The 14,174-nt window shown below is 39.3% G+C and overlaps 1 protein-coding gene across 1 annotated transcript in view; it reads right to left on the bottom strand.

Moving 5' to 3' along the window:
- LOC123315171 (acid sphingomyelinase-like phosphodiesterase 3b) overlaps window positions 1-13,927 on the bottom strand; it is a 127,310-nt gene extending 113,383 nt beyond the window's left edge. Inside the window, exons 1-2 of the mRNA XM_044900766.1 lie at window positions 13,757-13,927; window positions 10,673-10,869 (exon numbers count right to left, since the gene is read on the bottom strand). Coding sequence (XP_044756701.1) covers window positions 10,673-10,742 — 70 coding nt within the window. The 5' untranslated portion in view covers window positions 10,743-10,869; window positions 13,757-13,927. The remainder of the gene's footprint in view (window positions 1-10,672; window positions 10,870-13,756) is intronic.
- Between the last annotated feature and the right edge of the window lie 247 nt (window positions 13,928-14,174).

Raw genomic sequence — 14,174 nt, 5'->3', positions numbered from 1 at the left:
GTGTATAGTGGAGGGCCATTCATATTTATGAACCCTCGGAACGTAAGTTTAATTCTGTCCGACGTCTGGAGGAAGTACATTAAAACGTATTATTCCTGTATACGGAGACTTTCCGTGGAGTTTTATTATTGAACTTTGTGTATTCCCGGGCGACGGCCATTATTTGCCGGCTTATTGTGGTTTCCAGCATTGCGACTTAACCCTCCTGTACCTCGTAATAATTCAGCAGTTTCGAGAAAATGTTGGCCGATGTCAACTCGCCTCGCAACTTTGTGAAATTCAAGAGGCTGTTGGGTACTGACAATTCTCGTTGGCACGAAGAGAACAGGCGCCTTTTCGCCAAGTAATTAATACTTTATCTAACGTGGTAAAGTAAATTGTTCATCAAACATGTAAGGCTCACAAGCAGGCTACCCTGGGTTCATCCAAGCATTTTTTCAGGACGTTTTGTGATTCAGGGAGTAAACGATAATATATACATTTGATTTAAGGTCAATTCGAGGTCTTGGACATGAAATTATTCCCGAATTTCCAGTACCCAAGCGTCAGAAGCGAATTATCATCGAAAACCTTCGGAAACACAAAGGGACAACCTCGTAAATTTTATGGGCGTCAAAAAACGACGCTGCGCGTAAAATAAGCTCCCAAAGTAAATCCGACAATCGGGGGTAATGTGTCCACATCACGAAAATAAATTGCTGAACATTACCACAACCCCGACATTATCAGGGCGGCAATCGCAAATGCAGTTCCATTTTCTTCATGTACTTTAATTTAATGTCATTTTACGAATGTTGGCTCTTTCCGTCATAATAAATTCATCGCACGGATTGTGCGGGGAATTTCTTTCACATTTTTTCAATAGTATATGCAGATCGGTGCTCCTTGTTCTTCAATCCATATTTTGAGGTCTAGAACACGTCCGAAAATATGAAAATACAGAATTCGGACATCCTTTTCCAAAGGATCATGATACTTTCGTGTTTTTCATCAATGATGAAGTGAACATTATAAAAATCACTATGAAATTGTAGCGTTATACGTATTAGGTTAGTTCAGAAAGGAAAAATAGTCTTTCCTTATACAGGGACAAATAAATCGAAGGAAAAATTCAGAAACTTCAGATGCTACAGGGAGTTATATGAAGATTGAGCCTTCTACAGATGTTTCTGGTTTATTTCGATAATTTTAGCAGTAGCCAACTGAAAATTAGCCACCCGAGGTTCTCTTAACTGAAAAATTTTGCTATTTACATTGATTCAACTGGAAATATTTATGTGAGGAAAGTTTGCCTTGATCGTCTAGTTTTTCCAACATCTGAACTCCACTTTCGCTTCAAATCGCCCTGCAATATAAATGTCCGGACGATTCATTTCAAAACGGCCATAAAAAAACGACATTTGTCATACAGAATCACCCCCGTTAATCTTCAGAGTGTTAATTTCCTCAAAAACAACCCGACCTCTGCCAAATTTGCCACCTTTCCGCAACCTTACCGGACCCGGAAAAATCCCCCGTAATCTCCGCGCGATTTTTCGACCGGATCGACCTCACGCACGCAGGAAAATTTAATTAAAAATCCGAAAAAGCGGCCGAAAACAAAGGAACGAAGGGCCGAAACCTCGGCTCGCCCCACACACGTACCGGCTCGCCTGGAAGATTTACGACGTCATATAAGTCGCGTGTGTTTTAAAGAGGAGAGAGCCGGTCGGACGTTCATTTTTATTCAGGTCCCGCAGGGCGAATAGGACGTTATTTATGCAGGCCGTTCTGGCATTTTCGGCTCGGAATCTGGAACAATTGCATCCGCCGTCCTTTACAGTCAGATTTTTGCGCTACACTCGTCGATATCCGCTCTCCGATGGGCTCCAACGACAGCAAAGGGTAGCACAGAACACATCGCCATTATTTTCCCATCATAATAGATGAATAATCCGGCAAAACCAGCAGAACAACCTCAGACGTTCATCTCTGAACCAGCAGATTCTCCATCGAAGTACACAACCTTTCACGCACACAATCAACTTAGAAATTGATGGGTAATGCCAAAAACCAGCAGATTCTTCTCAGGAGAAACTCACTGCAGCAACCTAACAGATTCATCGAGTGAAAAAATCCTAGAACTAGCAGTTCTGAGTTGATGACTGAACCAAAAGATTCTACTTACAATAGGATCACTAAATCATAGACAACCAAATCTCTATCTCCATGAAGGACTCGAACAGCCTGTCATTCTGAAAATCTACCACTAGTTCCTATCCACACCAAAAAATTGGTGATTTTTTTCCCAATTAAATCTAGCTGATCAGTAGAAAAAGCAGACAATTCTTCTCATACTTCTCAGGTACCACCAGATTCATCTCCCAAGATTCTACTAATGAATAAACCACCATATTCTACTTCCCAGGTACCTACTCAATGAACCAGCAGATTCAATCGAATCACAGATAACAGATTCACTATATATACTACTAGTTCACATCCACCAGAAGAGTAGTAATTTTCCTCACCGCTCTCTATAAAAATCAATCTAGAAAACCAGCAGATTCTTCTTACCAGCTCATTACTATTCTTTCAAATTCATCTCACATGATCCTAGTAGTGAATAAATCAGTATACTCTACTTATGAGTAAATCACTGAACCAGCAGATTCTACTCACAATCCAATATCTGAATCTTTGAATTTTTTATGATTTGATGAGACTATCCTTCCCAAATCCTACTTCTATTCATCTCCAAAAGTCCTGACTCATGAATCACCATATTTTACCTCACTGGATCAGCAGATTCTCATTAAAGCCAAGTGATTGAATCAGCAGCAGATATCCACTTGATTATTGAATACATAATACTGATTTCCTAGTGAGGATAAGCTATCACATCAAAAGGTTCTACTCGAAGAGCAGATACTGTGTACTAAACCAGCAGATTCTTCTTACCAGCTCATTACTATTCTTTCAAATTCATCTCACATGATCCTAGTAGTGAATAAATCAGTATATTCTAGTTATGAGTAAAACACCGAACCAGCAGATTCTACTTACAATCAAATAACTGAATCTTTGATTTTTTTCATGATTTGATGAGAATACTACTCCTGTTCATCTCCAAAAGTCCTGGATAATGAATCATCTTATTTTACCTCACTGGATCAGCAGATTCTCATCAAAGCCAAGTGATTGAATCAGCAGCAGATATCCACTTGATTATTGAATATATAATACTGATTTCCTAGTGAGGATAAGCTATCACATCAAAAGGTTCTATTCGAAGAGCAGATACTGTGTACTAAACCAGTAGTTATTTAGCAGAAATAAAGGCTGAAGAAGTAAATACGATGAAAGTACTTGAATGACATGAAATCTGTTGCCAACTAGTGAAAAAGCTTCGAATGAAGAAGCACCTATAACTTTTTGTATGTCCTAAATGAACAATATTACCTTGAGTAATCATCATGATTTCATAATTCGATAGACGTTGAAACTATCCCTTCGGGCAATTCCTGTACTATACCAGCCAGAAAGACAGGAAGTAGGGCAACCAATTTTTCCGGGTTAATTAAAACTTGTCCCGAAGATCTCACCGTTACATTTTACCTATGCAAATAAAGGCCTGTAGTTAATGAACCCTAAAATTGCTTCTAAACTTTAACGGACACTCATTGAAATTGTTCGAAGTAATGGGGTCCCCAGACCTATAGGAACACTTTGGGGAATCTCTGATGTTCCATCGCTAAAATAGGGCTGTGTGAAACGAAAAGTAGGTACTTTGTCTCTTTGGGATTCCTGACTGAGAGAAAGATTTATTCTCGAACCATGGATTTACGTATATATTTTGAATATAATCTCATGAAAGCTTTAAAATATACGTAAAGTTAAATGAGGAAATGAAGTCTTATCAAACCTCCACTTTTTCCAATTTACATCTTCTCCAGGACTCATCTGGAAGTCCTGAAATTCCACCAGTTTAGTATTCAAAAGGCAACCACGATGGTCCCTCGTAGAGAACAGATCGAAATCCATGTCCGTTTGGTGTAATAACGCGAAGAAATATTCTGGCGTAGCAAGGATCTTCCAGAATACAGGATAAGGTTCGTTAGCACCCTACAAATGAAAACTGCTCGGCCAGATAAGGAGCAGCTGATGTGGCTGAAGAACAGCATCTTTTTTCATTCAGGAAAACGAGGCCTTAGGGAGTTTTCCTACATGAAGAAATGAATAGGGGTCCAGTAGATGAACTGGATGAATTTCTCTGAGAGAATGATGTTAGAAAAAAGAATTGGAGATGTGTTTGAATAAGTACTAACAAGAAATATGGAAGAACGAATCGTTGATTGATGAAAACTTGTTTAAATCTAACAGATATCTTCCAATCTCCGATACCATCACCCTCCCACCTTCCAAGCCCTAAGCATTGGACAATCAGGATCGGAAAACGACAGCACCACCTGAATTTTCACGAGAAGGAAAATATATTAGCCAAACTTTTGATACCGTCACCCCAAACTTCCCAAATTTCATCAAACTACCCCGTTACGTGAGAGGGTGTTGTCCCCGGAGGAGCCTGCGTGGGGTGGTTCGTCCCAAATTAAATTTGAATATCTCTGGGACCTCTCGATCGCACGGTGACCAGAAGGGCACCGAATTACATTCCTCAGCGTCAGCCTGATCTTTGGACCATTTTTGGACCGCGGATTAGTCGGTACGGTCATTAAGGGAGGAGGTTATGAGTCGGGTAATTTATTAACGAAGTCTGGGGAATGGAAGATGTCTTCATTTTTGCATGAATTGCCCTTAAAATTTTTATTTTTTTGGAATTTTGGAAAGTAATTGGGAGTTCAAATTAACTTTTATTATCGCTTGGTTTATGGTTTCTTATGGCATAGTTAATTCAACTATAATTGTAGAATACGAGTCCCAAATGCAAAGCTATCTGAGCAGTGGCAAGGCTTTTTGTGTCAGTATTAGACCTAGTTTTCTCTGTTTTATTTTATTTCAATTTGTTCATCATAGTTCACGTCAATTTGGACATGATAATAATTGCTGTAAAATAGATCCCCAAATATTTGAATGTTGACCAAAAGCGTGCAAGGGTAGAAGTATCGCGTTCGATCTGTGCTCGATTTGAAAACGATGTAGACTTCTTAAACCGAATTGTTACTATGGATGAGGCTTGGGTACATTTCTACGATCCAGAAACAAAGCAACAATCGATGGAATGGCGACACTCTGGTTCTCCAAGTCCTAAGAAGTTTCGTGTCCAAAAATCTGCTGGAAAAGTTATTGCTGCATTTTTTTGGGATTGCCATTGAGTAATCAAGATTGATTTTTTGGATAAGGGTAAAACAATAACCGGTGATTACTATTCGACGTTACTGACCACTCTACGTGAAAAAATTAAAGAGAAAAGACGCGGAAAGGTATCGAAATGTGTTTTGTTTTTGCAGGACAACGCCCCTGCTCACAAATCTCATGTTGCCATGCAAAAAATTCGTGAATTAGGGTTTGAATTACTAGAACACCCCCTTATTCACCAGATTTGGCTCCATCCGACTATCATCTCTTTCCTCAACTGAAAAAAAGTTTAAAAGGTCGTAAATTTTCTCCCAACGAGGAGGTAATAAAAGCTGTGGAGGTCTGGTTTGCAGAGCAACAAGAAACATTTTTTTTTTCGAAAGATCTAGAGACGTTGCAGGTTCACTGTAATAAATGTATTCAAGTAAGAGGACAATATGTGAGTATATGAGTAATAAAATATTTTTGACATTGAAATTTGTTTGGTTCTATAGTAGGCTAAGAATTTTTCAATGTATCCTCGTACATCATCATTGTGAGGACAATAAATTATCTACATTACATATAGTTTATCATCCAAAGCATTTTTGCATTGGCTAGCAATGGTGTGACATTCTATCAACAGGTGAATGAGAGTTTCATCCCATTTCCCACAGAATCTGTACTCGTAAGTCTCTGAAACAACAATGTCGTTTAAATGCTATTTCTTGGAGAAGCAGGAATTGATTTCAATTCTCCTAATCGTTAAATTTTTCGTGATTGAATGTTAGAATATGTATCAGTTCCAATAACAGGACAAACGTGAACCAAAATTGAATTGCAACAGACGAGCATAATGGCCATGGAAAACTACCTCAGTCGAATTTCATTTTCCCCGCCAAGATGAATTTTCGCGAAACGGTTAACGCTGACCATCCACATTAATCCAATAACCGCGTTCCTATGGAAGAAGTGAATTTTCCAACGCAATCTGCCGCCTTCTCTCATACATAATTCAGGAAACGGAATAAATTGCTCAATCGTTCACCGTTCGCAACTACAATCCGTCCGGTAATACACTCTGCGAATCTAAGGAGAGACCGGAAATGCCGTCACGTGATATCCGGACCGAATTCGAAAATAATGGCCATCACTTCGTCGCCTCTTCTGATATATGGACCAACGGCTCCTCCGCCGGCTGCGGAATGCTCGCCACGTCCAATAAGGGTCGATTAAATTTGTCCCCCTAGCACACACGCACCCCCACACACACAGCGCCCTCCCGCGTCGTTCTTTCCGAGAAATTCGCATTCCTCCGTTCGCATTATACTTGCAAATGCGACGTATCGGTAAGTGGGAAACATCGCGGAGGATTCGTTGGAATTCCGGGACGCCGGCCTGACGTTTGTGTAAAAGGATTCGAGCTATAATTTCAATAAGTCGGCCTTTGATCGCGAGAGAACGGATGGAGGAGGGGATTGGGGAAAAGGGGCCTTTATTACAGGCGCTGAAATTGCAGAAATCGAATGAGAAATGCGAGCACGACGTGGGGCAATGCGTCTTTTGGTTTCTCCATTCGGAGAATTACTGGAACAATATCTATTTTACAGCATTATTTGACTTGAAATCCAGTGAATTATGCGAATTCGAGACAGGCTCCTTGATTCCCTAGAAAAGGCTAGAGAATGTGCGCGGAAACGTTGAAGAAAACGAGCCAAAATAATGGAAATAGGCCAATAAATCATCGAATTTTCCATAATCGATTATTTGAAGTCAAAATTCCACTTATTTCTGATATTCCAATTATGACGACAGGACCTGAAGAGGAATAGTGGGCTTTAATGTTAAATCTGTCCTGAATATGTTGGTGCAAACGAGCATACAAGAAGTAGAATTAGAGGTTTGTGCATTCGCCATTTTGCAACTGAAACTAAGCAATAAATTCCACTCATTTCATGGAGATTAATTACCCACAGCTTCCAAATGAAGATTTGTGAGAATTCGAAGATTCGATAATTACCTAAGATACTGGTTGACAATAGTGTAGTCACTCAAGAAACTGTTGAGCTACATTAAGGGGAAGTAGTAGGTACATACGGTTCGAGATCAAGATGATCGACATTGGTTGCTTTACGGATGCTACCCCAAATAAGAAAATGTGTCACATCTTTAAATTAGCCTGAATTACGTACTGAGTCAGTTGAAAAGTAAAAATTACCACGTGAGAGGCAATATTAGGAGTATTCCTGAATTTCAGCGTAATTTTATCATATATCGCTATGAAAATCTTCGCAATATATAAACAATTGAATCGCCGATGTCAACTCTTCGTTATTCTTATCGAAATATGTCACAAAATGATTTGAAAACAAAGTTCAAGGTTTTCTTTTCTCATAGAAAAACAACTGAACTGAAAAAAATTAGACGAGGTGACATCAAGACGTTCTTTAACTTCAATTAAAAAAAAATCAAGGCTTCACGTAAGAAATTGAAAGCGTAAATTAGGAACTAGTGAATGCCGTTTTTGAATAGAGATCCTTGAGGTATTACTTCCCCTTAAAGATAGTGATTAAATTCACTCTTTTTCGTTGAGTTGAGTTGAGTTGAGTTAATTTCTTCACTAGATTCGTTACAGGCAATTGTCATCTCAAGAAGCACTTATTGAGAATGGGTCTAGCAGAAAACGACGAGGGTAGATTTTGGGAGAAGATGAAGGAAACTCCTAGATCACCTGATGAAAGAAAGCATAGCCATTGCTAGCAAGGGAGGGAAACTAATCTCCTTGATGCTTGATCAGCTGGAATATCTGTTCAAAGATAGGAAATATTTCTCACCAAACCAGATTCTTCTTCACTTTACCCAGATCCAGATCAAAACTGATTGAAACACCGAAAACATTCAGTGAAACTCCACTAGATGACAAAGAATTAACAGACAAACATAAAAAAACGTCTATATCGGTTCAACCCCTAGTGGTACAACATCAAACCCTTGAATTTTGCATATGAAAGTCTTTTTTATCCATTCTCTATTCGTGAAATGTTTTACATCACTAGAGAATAATCCTTTTTTCTCATTATAAACTTATCATTTGATTAATCACAAAGTTCAAACAATACCTTGAAAATTCTATTATATTTTTGGGCTATTTCTAGAGAATTTAAGTGTACGGACCCTCAGCGAAAAAACACCTTTTCGCAACATCAGACAACCTGCTTCTGGTCCGAATTCTCACACTCGCAAAACGTCGAAAAAGGTCCGAAGCCCGACCCTTAAAGTGCCACTTACCGGAGCCTACCCGGAGCAACAATCGGAAAACCCCCAAGATCGGGAGGTGCTCCTCCTCCTCCTCAGCCTCCCATCCCCGGAATTCGTCATCTGCAATTCAGCAGCGCCGCGACGTAGACGGCGGTTTTTTCCCCGGGGCAACATTCGTAGTTAATGCGGAAACCCATGCAAAACAGGCGGATTTGAATTTCAAAAGAATCACACTTTCGGGTGTTCCCATGTATTAATTCGGCCAATTTAACTCGAAAGATGTCGTCGGGAGGGTTGTACGCCTCTCCTGCAGATGTTTGTTATTCCCGCACCAGGCCGTCATTCCGAGTCGTTGGTTTCTCGCAGGAGAAAGCCTCCCTTTTGTTGAGAGTATCGAAGCAGTTTTTGAATGACTTCTGGGAGATTTCAACTCACTGACATAGAAAAGAGAACACCGGACGGTCGTGAAAGTTGCCTGAATCGTGTTTGTCCCAGTTGCTAGCGACGACTTGCGGACAGGAGACAAACTCTACCACTATCAATCATGATAACGATAACAATAATAATTCCATCGCTGAACGCTCCTGAATATTTTTAAGTTATCGTACCATGTCTCATCTATATTATTGTGAAATCATACATATTAAATGAACCAGAGTGATAATGAGCAACTTTGAGTGGAGTGTCTTATGTCTTCTGTATCAGTTAGGTGATAACCACGAAACTTCTACGGAAAGAAGGTTAGTTCTCTGTTTCTCTTTCCTTTGGAACCTCTACCAGACCAGTGGAGATTCTTCTTAAGTCCTTTGGGGTAAGTAATTGCATTTTCACCTGTTCAGTTGCTCGATATCTACAATAATAATCATCTGAAATTGATCGCAAACCCTTTGCGAACAAATCACCCAGAGATATTTAATTTATTACAACAACAATGTGTGCTTGGCCTGGGTTTTTTTTTCTATCAGATCCACTCCGGCCATGAACCCATTCCTTCAGCGAACCACAACCGAGTTGATATCAAGAAAAACTAAAATCAACATTTCCAACCCTCTTCTCCCTGGAAATATCAATTCGATCATCTCAACTCACGCTGGACGTCCCGAAAATTGATTCGAGGATTCTTTCCCGGAAGAATCCGGTCCGATGGTCTTTCACGGGGATCGATGTGACGTATACCCGGAGTCCAACTGAACAGCCGAGGCAGAAAAGTCGTTCCGAGGTTTTCTGAGAAGCCCCCTTTTATTACCCGAAGGTCTCGGGTGGTTTTCTCGAGGATATCCATATTTGTATATCCACTGAGAGCTACTCTCTGACGGGCGGAGCGTGAAATTCCCGGAAAATTTTTGTTCGGTGAAGGACGGGATCTTTTGGAAATAACCACGGTCAGATGAGTTTTATAGTTCGAATATGGACCGTTCAGCCTTCGCGTTCCGATTCAGATTGGTCGAGCAACGTTTAACATGCACAATACTATTGATTTCTATCGAATTTTAGATCGAGACACAAAAAAAACATTAAAAACAGATTTTTCTTCGAAATCTTGTTCTATTATATAAATACGTCCCTGTTCCTTATATGAATAAATTCGAGTGAACGAAAAAGATAACGATCAAACAGAATTAGGCCGTAGGAAAATGGAAACAGCCTCATAAGGACACCATCCATTGTTCTTCGCCAAAACGACACTAGGATGACCCCGATTCCTACCAAACTCTATCAAATAAAGGACAGGGGTGTTCACCCTCGTTTCGGCTATAATTATACGCCCTGCACGACTCTCCCCTATTATCCGCGATAGAGCTGACCGCAAGAGACCAGGCCCAGGACATCATCTCCATACAGGTAGTTGTTTCGCCTGATTTATGTTTGGTAGGGAGTCTCCTCTAGGACCCGTTGTCCTTCGGAAGCCTTCTCCGTTTTCCAATTTCCTCCTCGTAACAGGGCCAGACGAAACCGCTTTGCGTTTCTTGATCGAGCGGGTGAACAATTTCAAGCCAACACTACCAATTAGGACTACTCCATACAAAAACAAGCAGTCAGGAAAAGAGGTCTTTCAGGATTCATAAAATAGAATCTTGTTCGATTATTTTCATTGACTAGTACACCCTGTATAATATATAAGAGTATTAAGCTCACTCACCTATTTTTTCGTAGGTATCTCTGGCGTCAGCGAAAACCATCAGAAGGAGGAACATGTAGCAGGCCAACATGGCAGGTAGTTCACACTTATCACAGCGAAAAAACACAGAAGGGGAGTTCCTAGACTTTTCACTTCAAGAACACCACACTAAGAACGCACATGTCTGTAGATTCTACCTGGGATTATCGAAGCAGTACCTGCAGAATCAAAAATAATTAGTTTTTCACTAAGAATGGGATGAAGGAAAATTAAGGGGCACCTTTGTTGATTATTGGAAAAAATTTACTTGTATATTGAGATGCTCTCATTTGGATAGGAAAGACAATGAAGTTGACAGACCAATTTTCAGGGTCAAAAGATTTTTCCTTTATGGCTGACTGAGAAAAGGAAGCCACCAATTGTTTGAGATCATTTTCTTCTGATAATTGAAAGATTTTGGACATTTGGGCTATACAATATCGTTCTTCTGAACAAGAAATGAGGAGTTATGCAAATAAATTATATTTTTGATCTGTTGAGACTCAAAAAACTTGAGATTTTTAGTACATGCCTCAAATTTTCAACCCTTAGGATAATTCTATAGGGGCTAGAAGCTGGAAAAATGTACGATTCTTTACTCAATTTATTCCATTCAGTATCAACCTCTAATACTGTTCTCAAAAGGCCTAGCAAAAGCTTGTAAACTAAACTTTTCAGAGATACTTTTTTTTCAGGATATTATAGGTACTTAACTCAGAATGGAAACTGAAAAATTTTGGGGTGAAAATGGCAAAGGAATATTTAGATAAGAAGAGACAGATGTGGATGGATCATCAGATAAAGTTGTCGGCATCAATTCCTAGTTGCCAAATGAAGATTTTCAAAAAAGTTTTTCTATCCTGAAACCAGTATTGAACAATCCTCCGATAAAATTCTAAAACCACCCCTAAAATTCCTCATCTCCGCTCTTTAACACCTTGAGAGTAGGATTCAAAATCTCTGCATCACACCTTGACAACCATTCCCCCACATATAAACGACCAAACTCATATTCTCCCGTCCATTTAATTAAGATTAACGGTCTGTCCAACTGTCGAAACTTTCCCTATATATTTCTCGGCAAGGAGCGACAACGATATGACCGTAGCCGAAATAACGACTGAAAGTTCCAATTCTTATCTTCGTCAACGTCAGAGACGAAGAAAGGAACGATCGAGGAATAACCGGATCCGCACCTCGTGGATCAGATTATAGGGAAATGGGGTTCCGCAGGAAATTTGAATCTGGGACGGGGTAGGTGGGAATGTTTGCGATTTTCAGTTGGTAACTCGAATTCTCCGGGAGATTTTTCCAGAGATGATGCAGCGGGTGAACTGTCGAAGTATACTAGTCAGTCTTATCTCCCAGATCATTATCACCCATAAGCCAGCCTTCGAAAATATTCGTAACCCAAGTTTAGATATCAAAAATCCTAGGAGATTGACGAAATCTTTGAAATCGCATAGCCTACTTGATAACAACGATGATTTCAATAAAAATGTGTTGAAAATTTTCCGCATTAGGTAGATCGAAGATTGTAAAAGCCTCACTGTACGTCGTCTATAGAAAAATTGTCGAAAATTGTGACCTCCTAAAGGAAGCTTTGCCTTTTATTCTTGGGAGGCAGGAAATTCTACCAAAGAGACTAATATTTTAACAGTGGATTCTTGAGGTCAAAAGAAATACTTTTTTCCCATACCATTTTTTCCTAATCGGCTCGGTTTAAGAGATACAGGCTGTTGAAAAACCATAAAAATATTATACCTACTTAGTTCTCACAAACGGTTTTATCGAATGGAATGAACTTCGAAATATAGTTTTTTCATTCATTTGAAGAATCTTTTTCGAACACATGATATCATCCAAGTCTTCCAGTTATCTCATTATGACCATTACGTACCATAAAAGTGCCAAAAATTTAAAGAACCCAACTCTTGAAACTAGGTTGGACGCTATCAAATGAATATGTGAACGTTTTATGAAATAAAAGTATCCTTCATATTTTCTCGTATAATGTGCCGTTTTCAAGTAATTTGATGCTCAAAAATAAAAAATATCTGTTATATTCGGAAAATTTAGTACTTTGGGCTGAATGCAACTCTGTTTAAAAGATCCACAGATGTGTAGTGTCACAGATTTACTTAAATATTCTATAGGTAATTTTGTTCTCCCAGAGGTGGCACAGCTCATTACGAAAACTCAAAATGGCTATATCTTTTTATCAGGACTGAATCGGAAAAATGGTATAGGAAAAAAGTGTTTTTTTTTTACCTCAAGAATCTACTGTTAAAATATTTGTACTAATCAAAGACTTACCCTGTATATGAAAAACAGATGATAAAAGCAAGGAGAATAGCTAGGGAAGAATATCTGATGGAAAAAAAAGATGAAAGGCTGCTTCATTTGACTGAAAGGTCACGGTTGGGTCTCTTCAGTCACAGGAGGGAACACACTCTGTAACAGTCGGTGACGGGATACAGCAATGAATGAATGAATGACTGAAAGAGTGGACTGTTTCAGGGAAGAAACTATGAACTTTTGTTCACTTTTAAACCAGCATCTACCAGTTGTATCAAGCTCTTGTTTTCTTAATGGTTGTACGTATTTTACCATTGCATATGTATTTATTTTTCTTATAACAGTTCACTTCTGTCGAAGAATTTTCTTCTGTGAATTTGTGGAAACATTTTCTATGAGTATTGAAACATCTGGAAAAATTATAGGGCAAAATGAAAAAACGAGCTGATTGTATCAGAGAAAATATGTGAAAATACCTATAGAATTTGGATGGTTAGTTTGGATGCATATAGTGTGGAACCTATCACGAAGCGATTACCATGCCTTTTATGCATTGCAAAACTTCCCTAGTGATAAAAAAATTGGCATCAAGAGTTTTTCACCAATAGGGACCAAGACTCCTATAGAAGAATGAGAAAGCTACCTTCAGAATGGCACCAAATTATAGAACAAACGGTGAATCGTACAATCCGAAACATGCCAAGTTAAGCCTTGAAGTTCACACAAAAAATTGAAGTCTTTCCCCCAACCTATTATAAAAAAAATTACCGTCTTTCCTGGGAAAATCTCGGACGAATAACTAGGCGAATTTAACACGCGAACTTTCTGAAAACCGATAGGTTCACTACGTCGTCTGTAGGTACGCGAATCACGCCGTATCCTGAAAATGAGCGACAACCTAGTCCGGTAGATAGTCCGGGACGCACTGAACTCCGGGCACGTCTCAAACTGCGGATCGTCCGATTCGGGCTGCGCGATCTTTCGGAGTTGCACGAGCGAGAAACTGACGACTAATTAGTTATTTGAGGTTGATTAAAAAGTGGGAATCGGAGAGATTTAACGCCCTATAGATGAACATGAGTTTCTTGCAACACAGCTATCCTGAAATGGATTTTTAATGAAGTAGGAATCAAGAGATATAAGAAATTCATCAGTACAACAAGAATGACAGCTAACAACAACGATA

The sequence above is a fragment of the Coccinella septempunctata genome, chromosome 6 (assembly GCF_907165205.1).
Source record: "Coccinella septempunctata chromosome 6, icCocSept1.1, whole genome shotgun sequence".
NCBI lineage: Eukaryota > Metazoa > Arthropoda > Insecta > Coleoptera > Coccinellidae > Coccinella > Coccinella septempunctata.
Note: the sequence above shows the minus strand (reverse complement) of the source record. Positions and strands in the feature narration are given on the sequence as shown.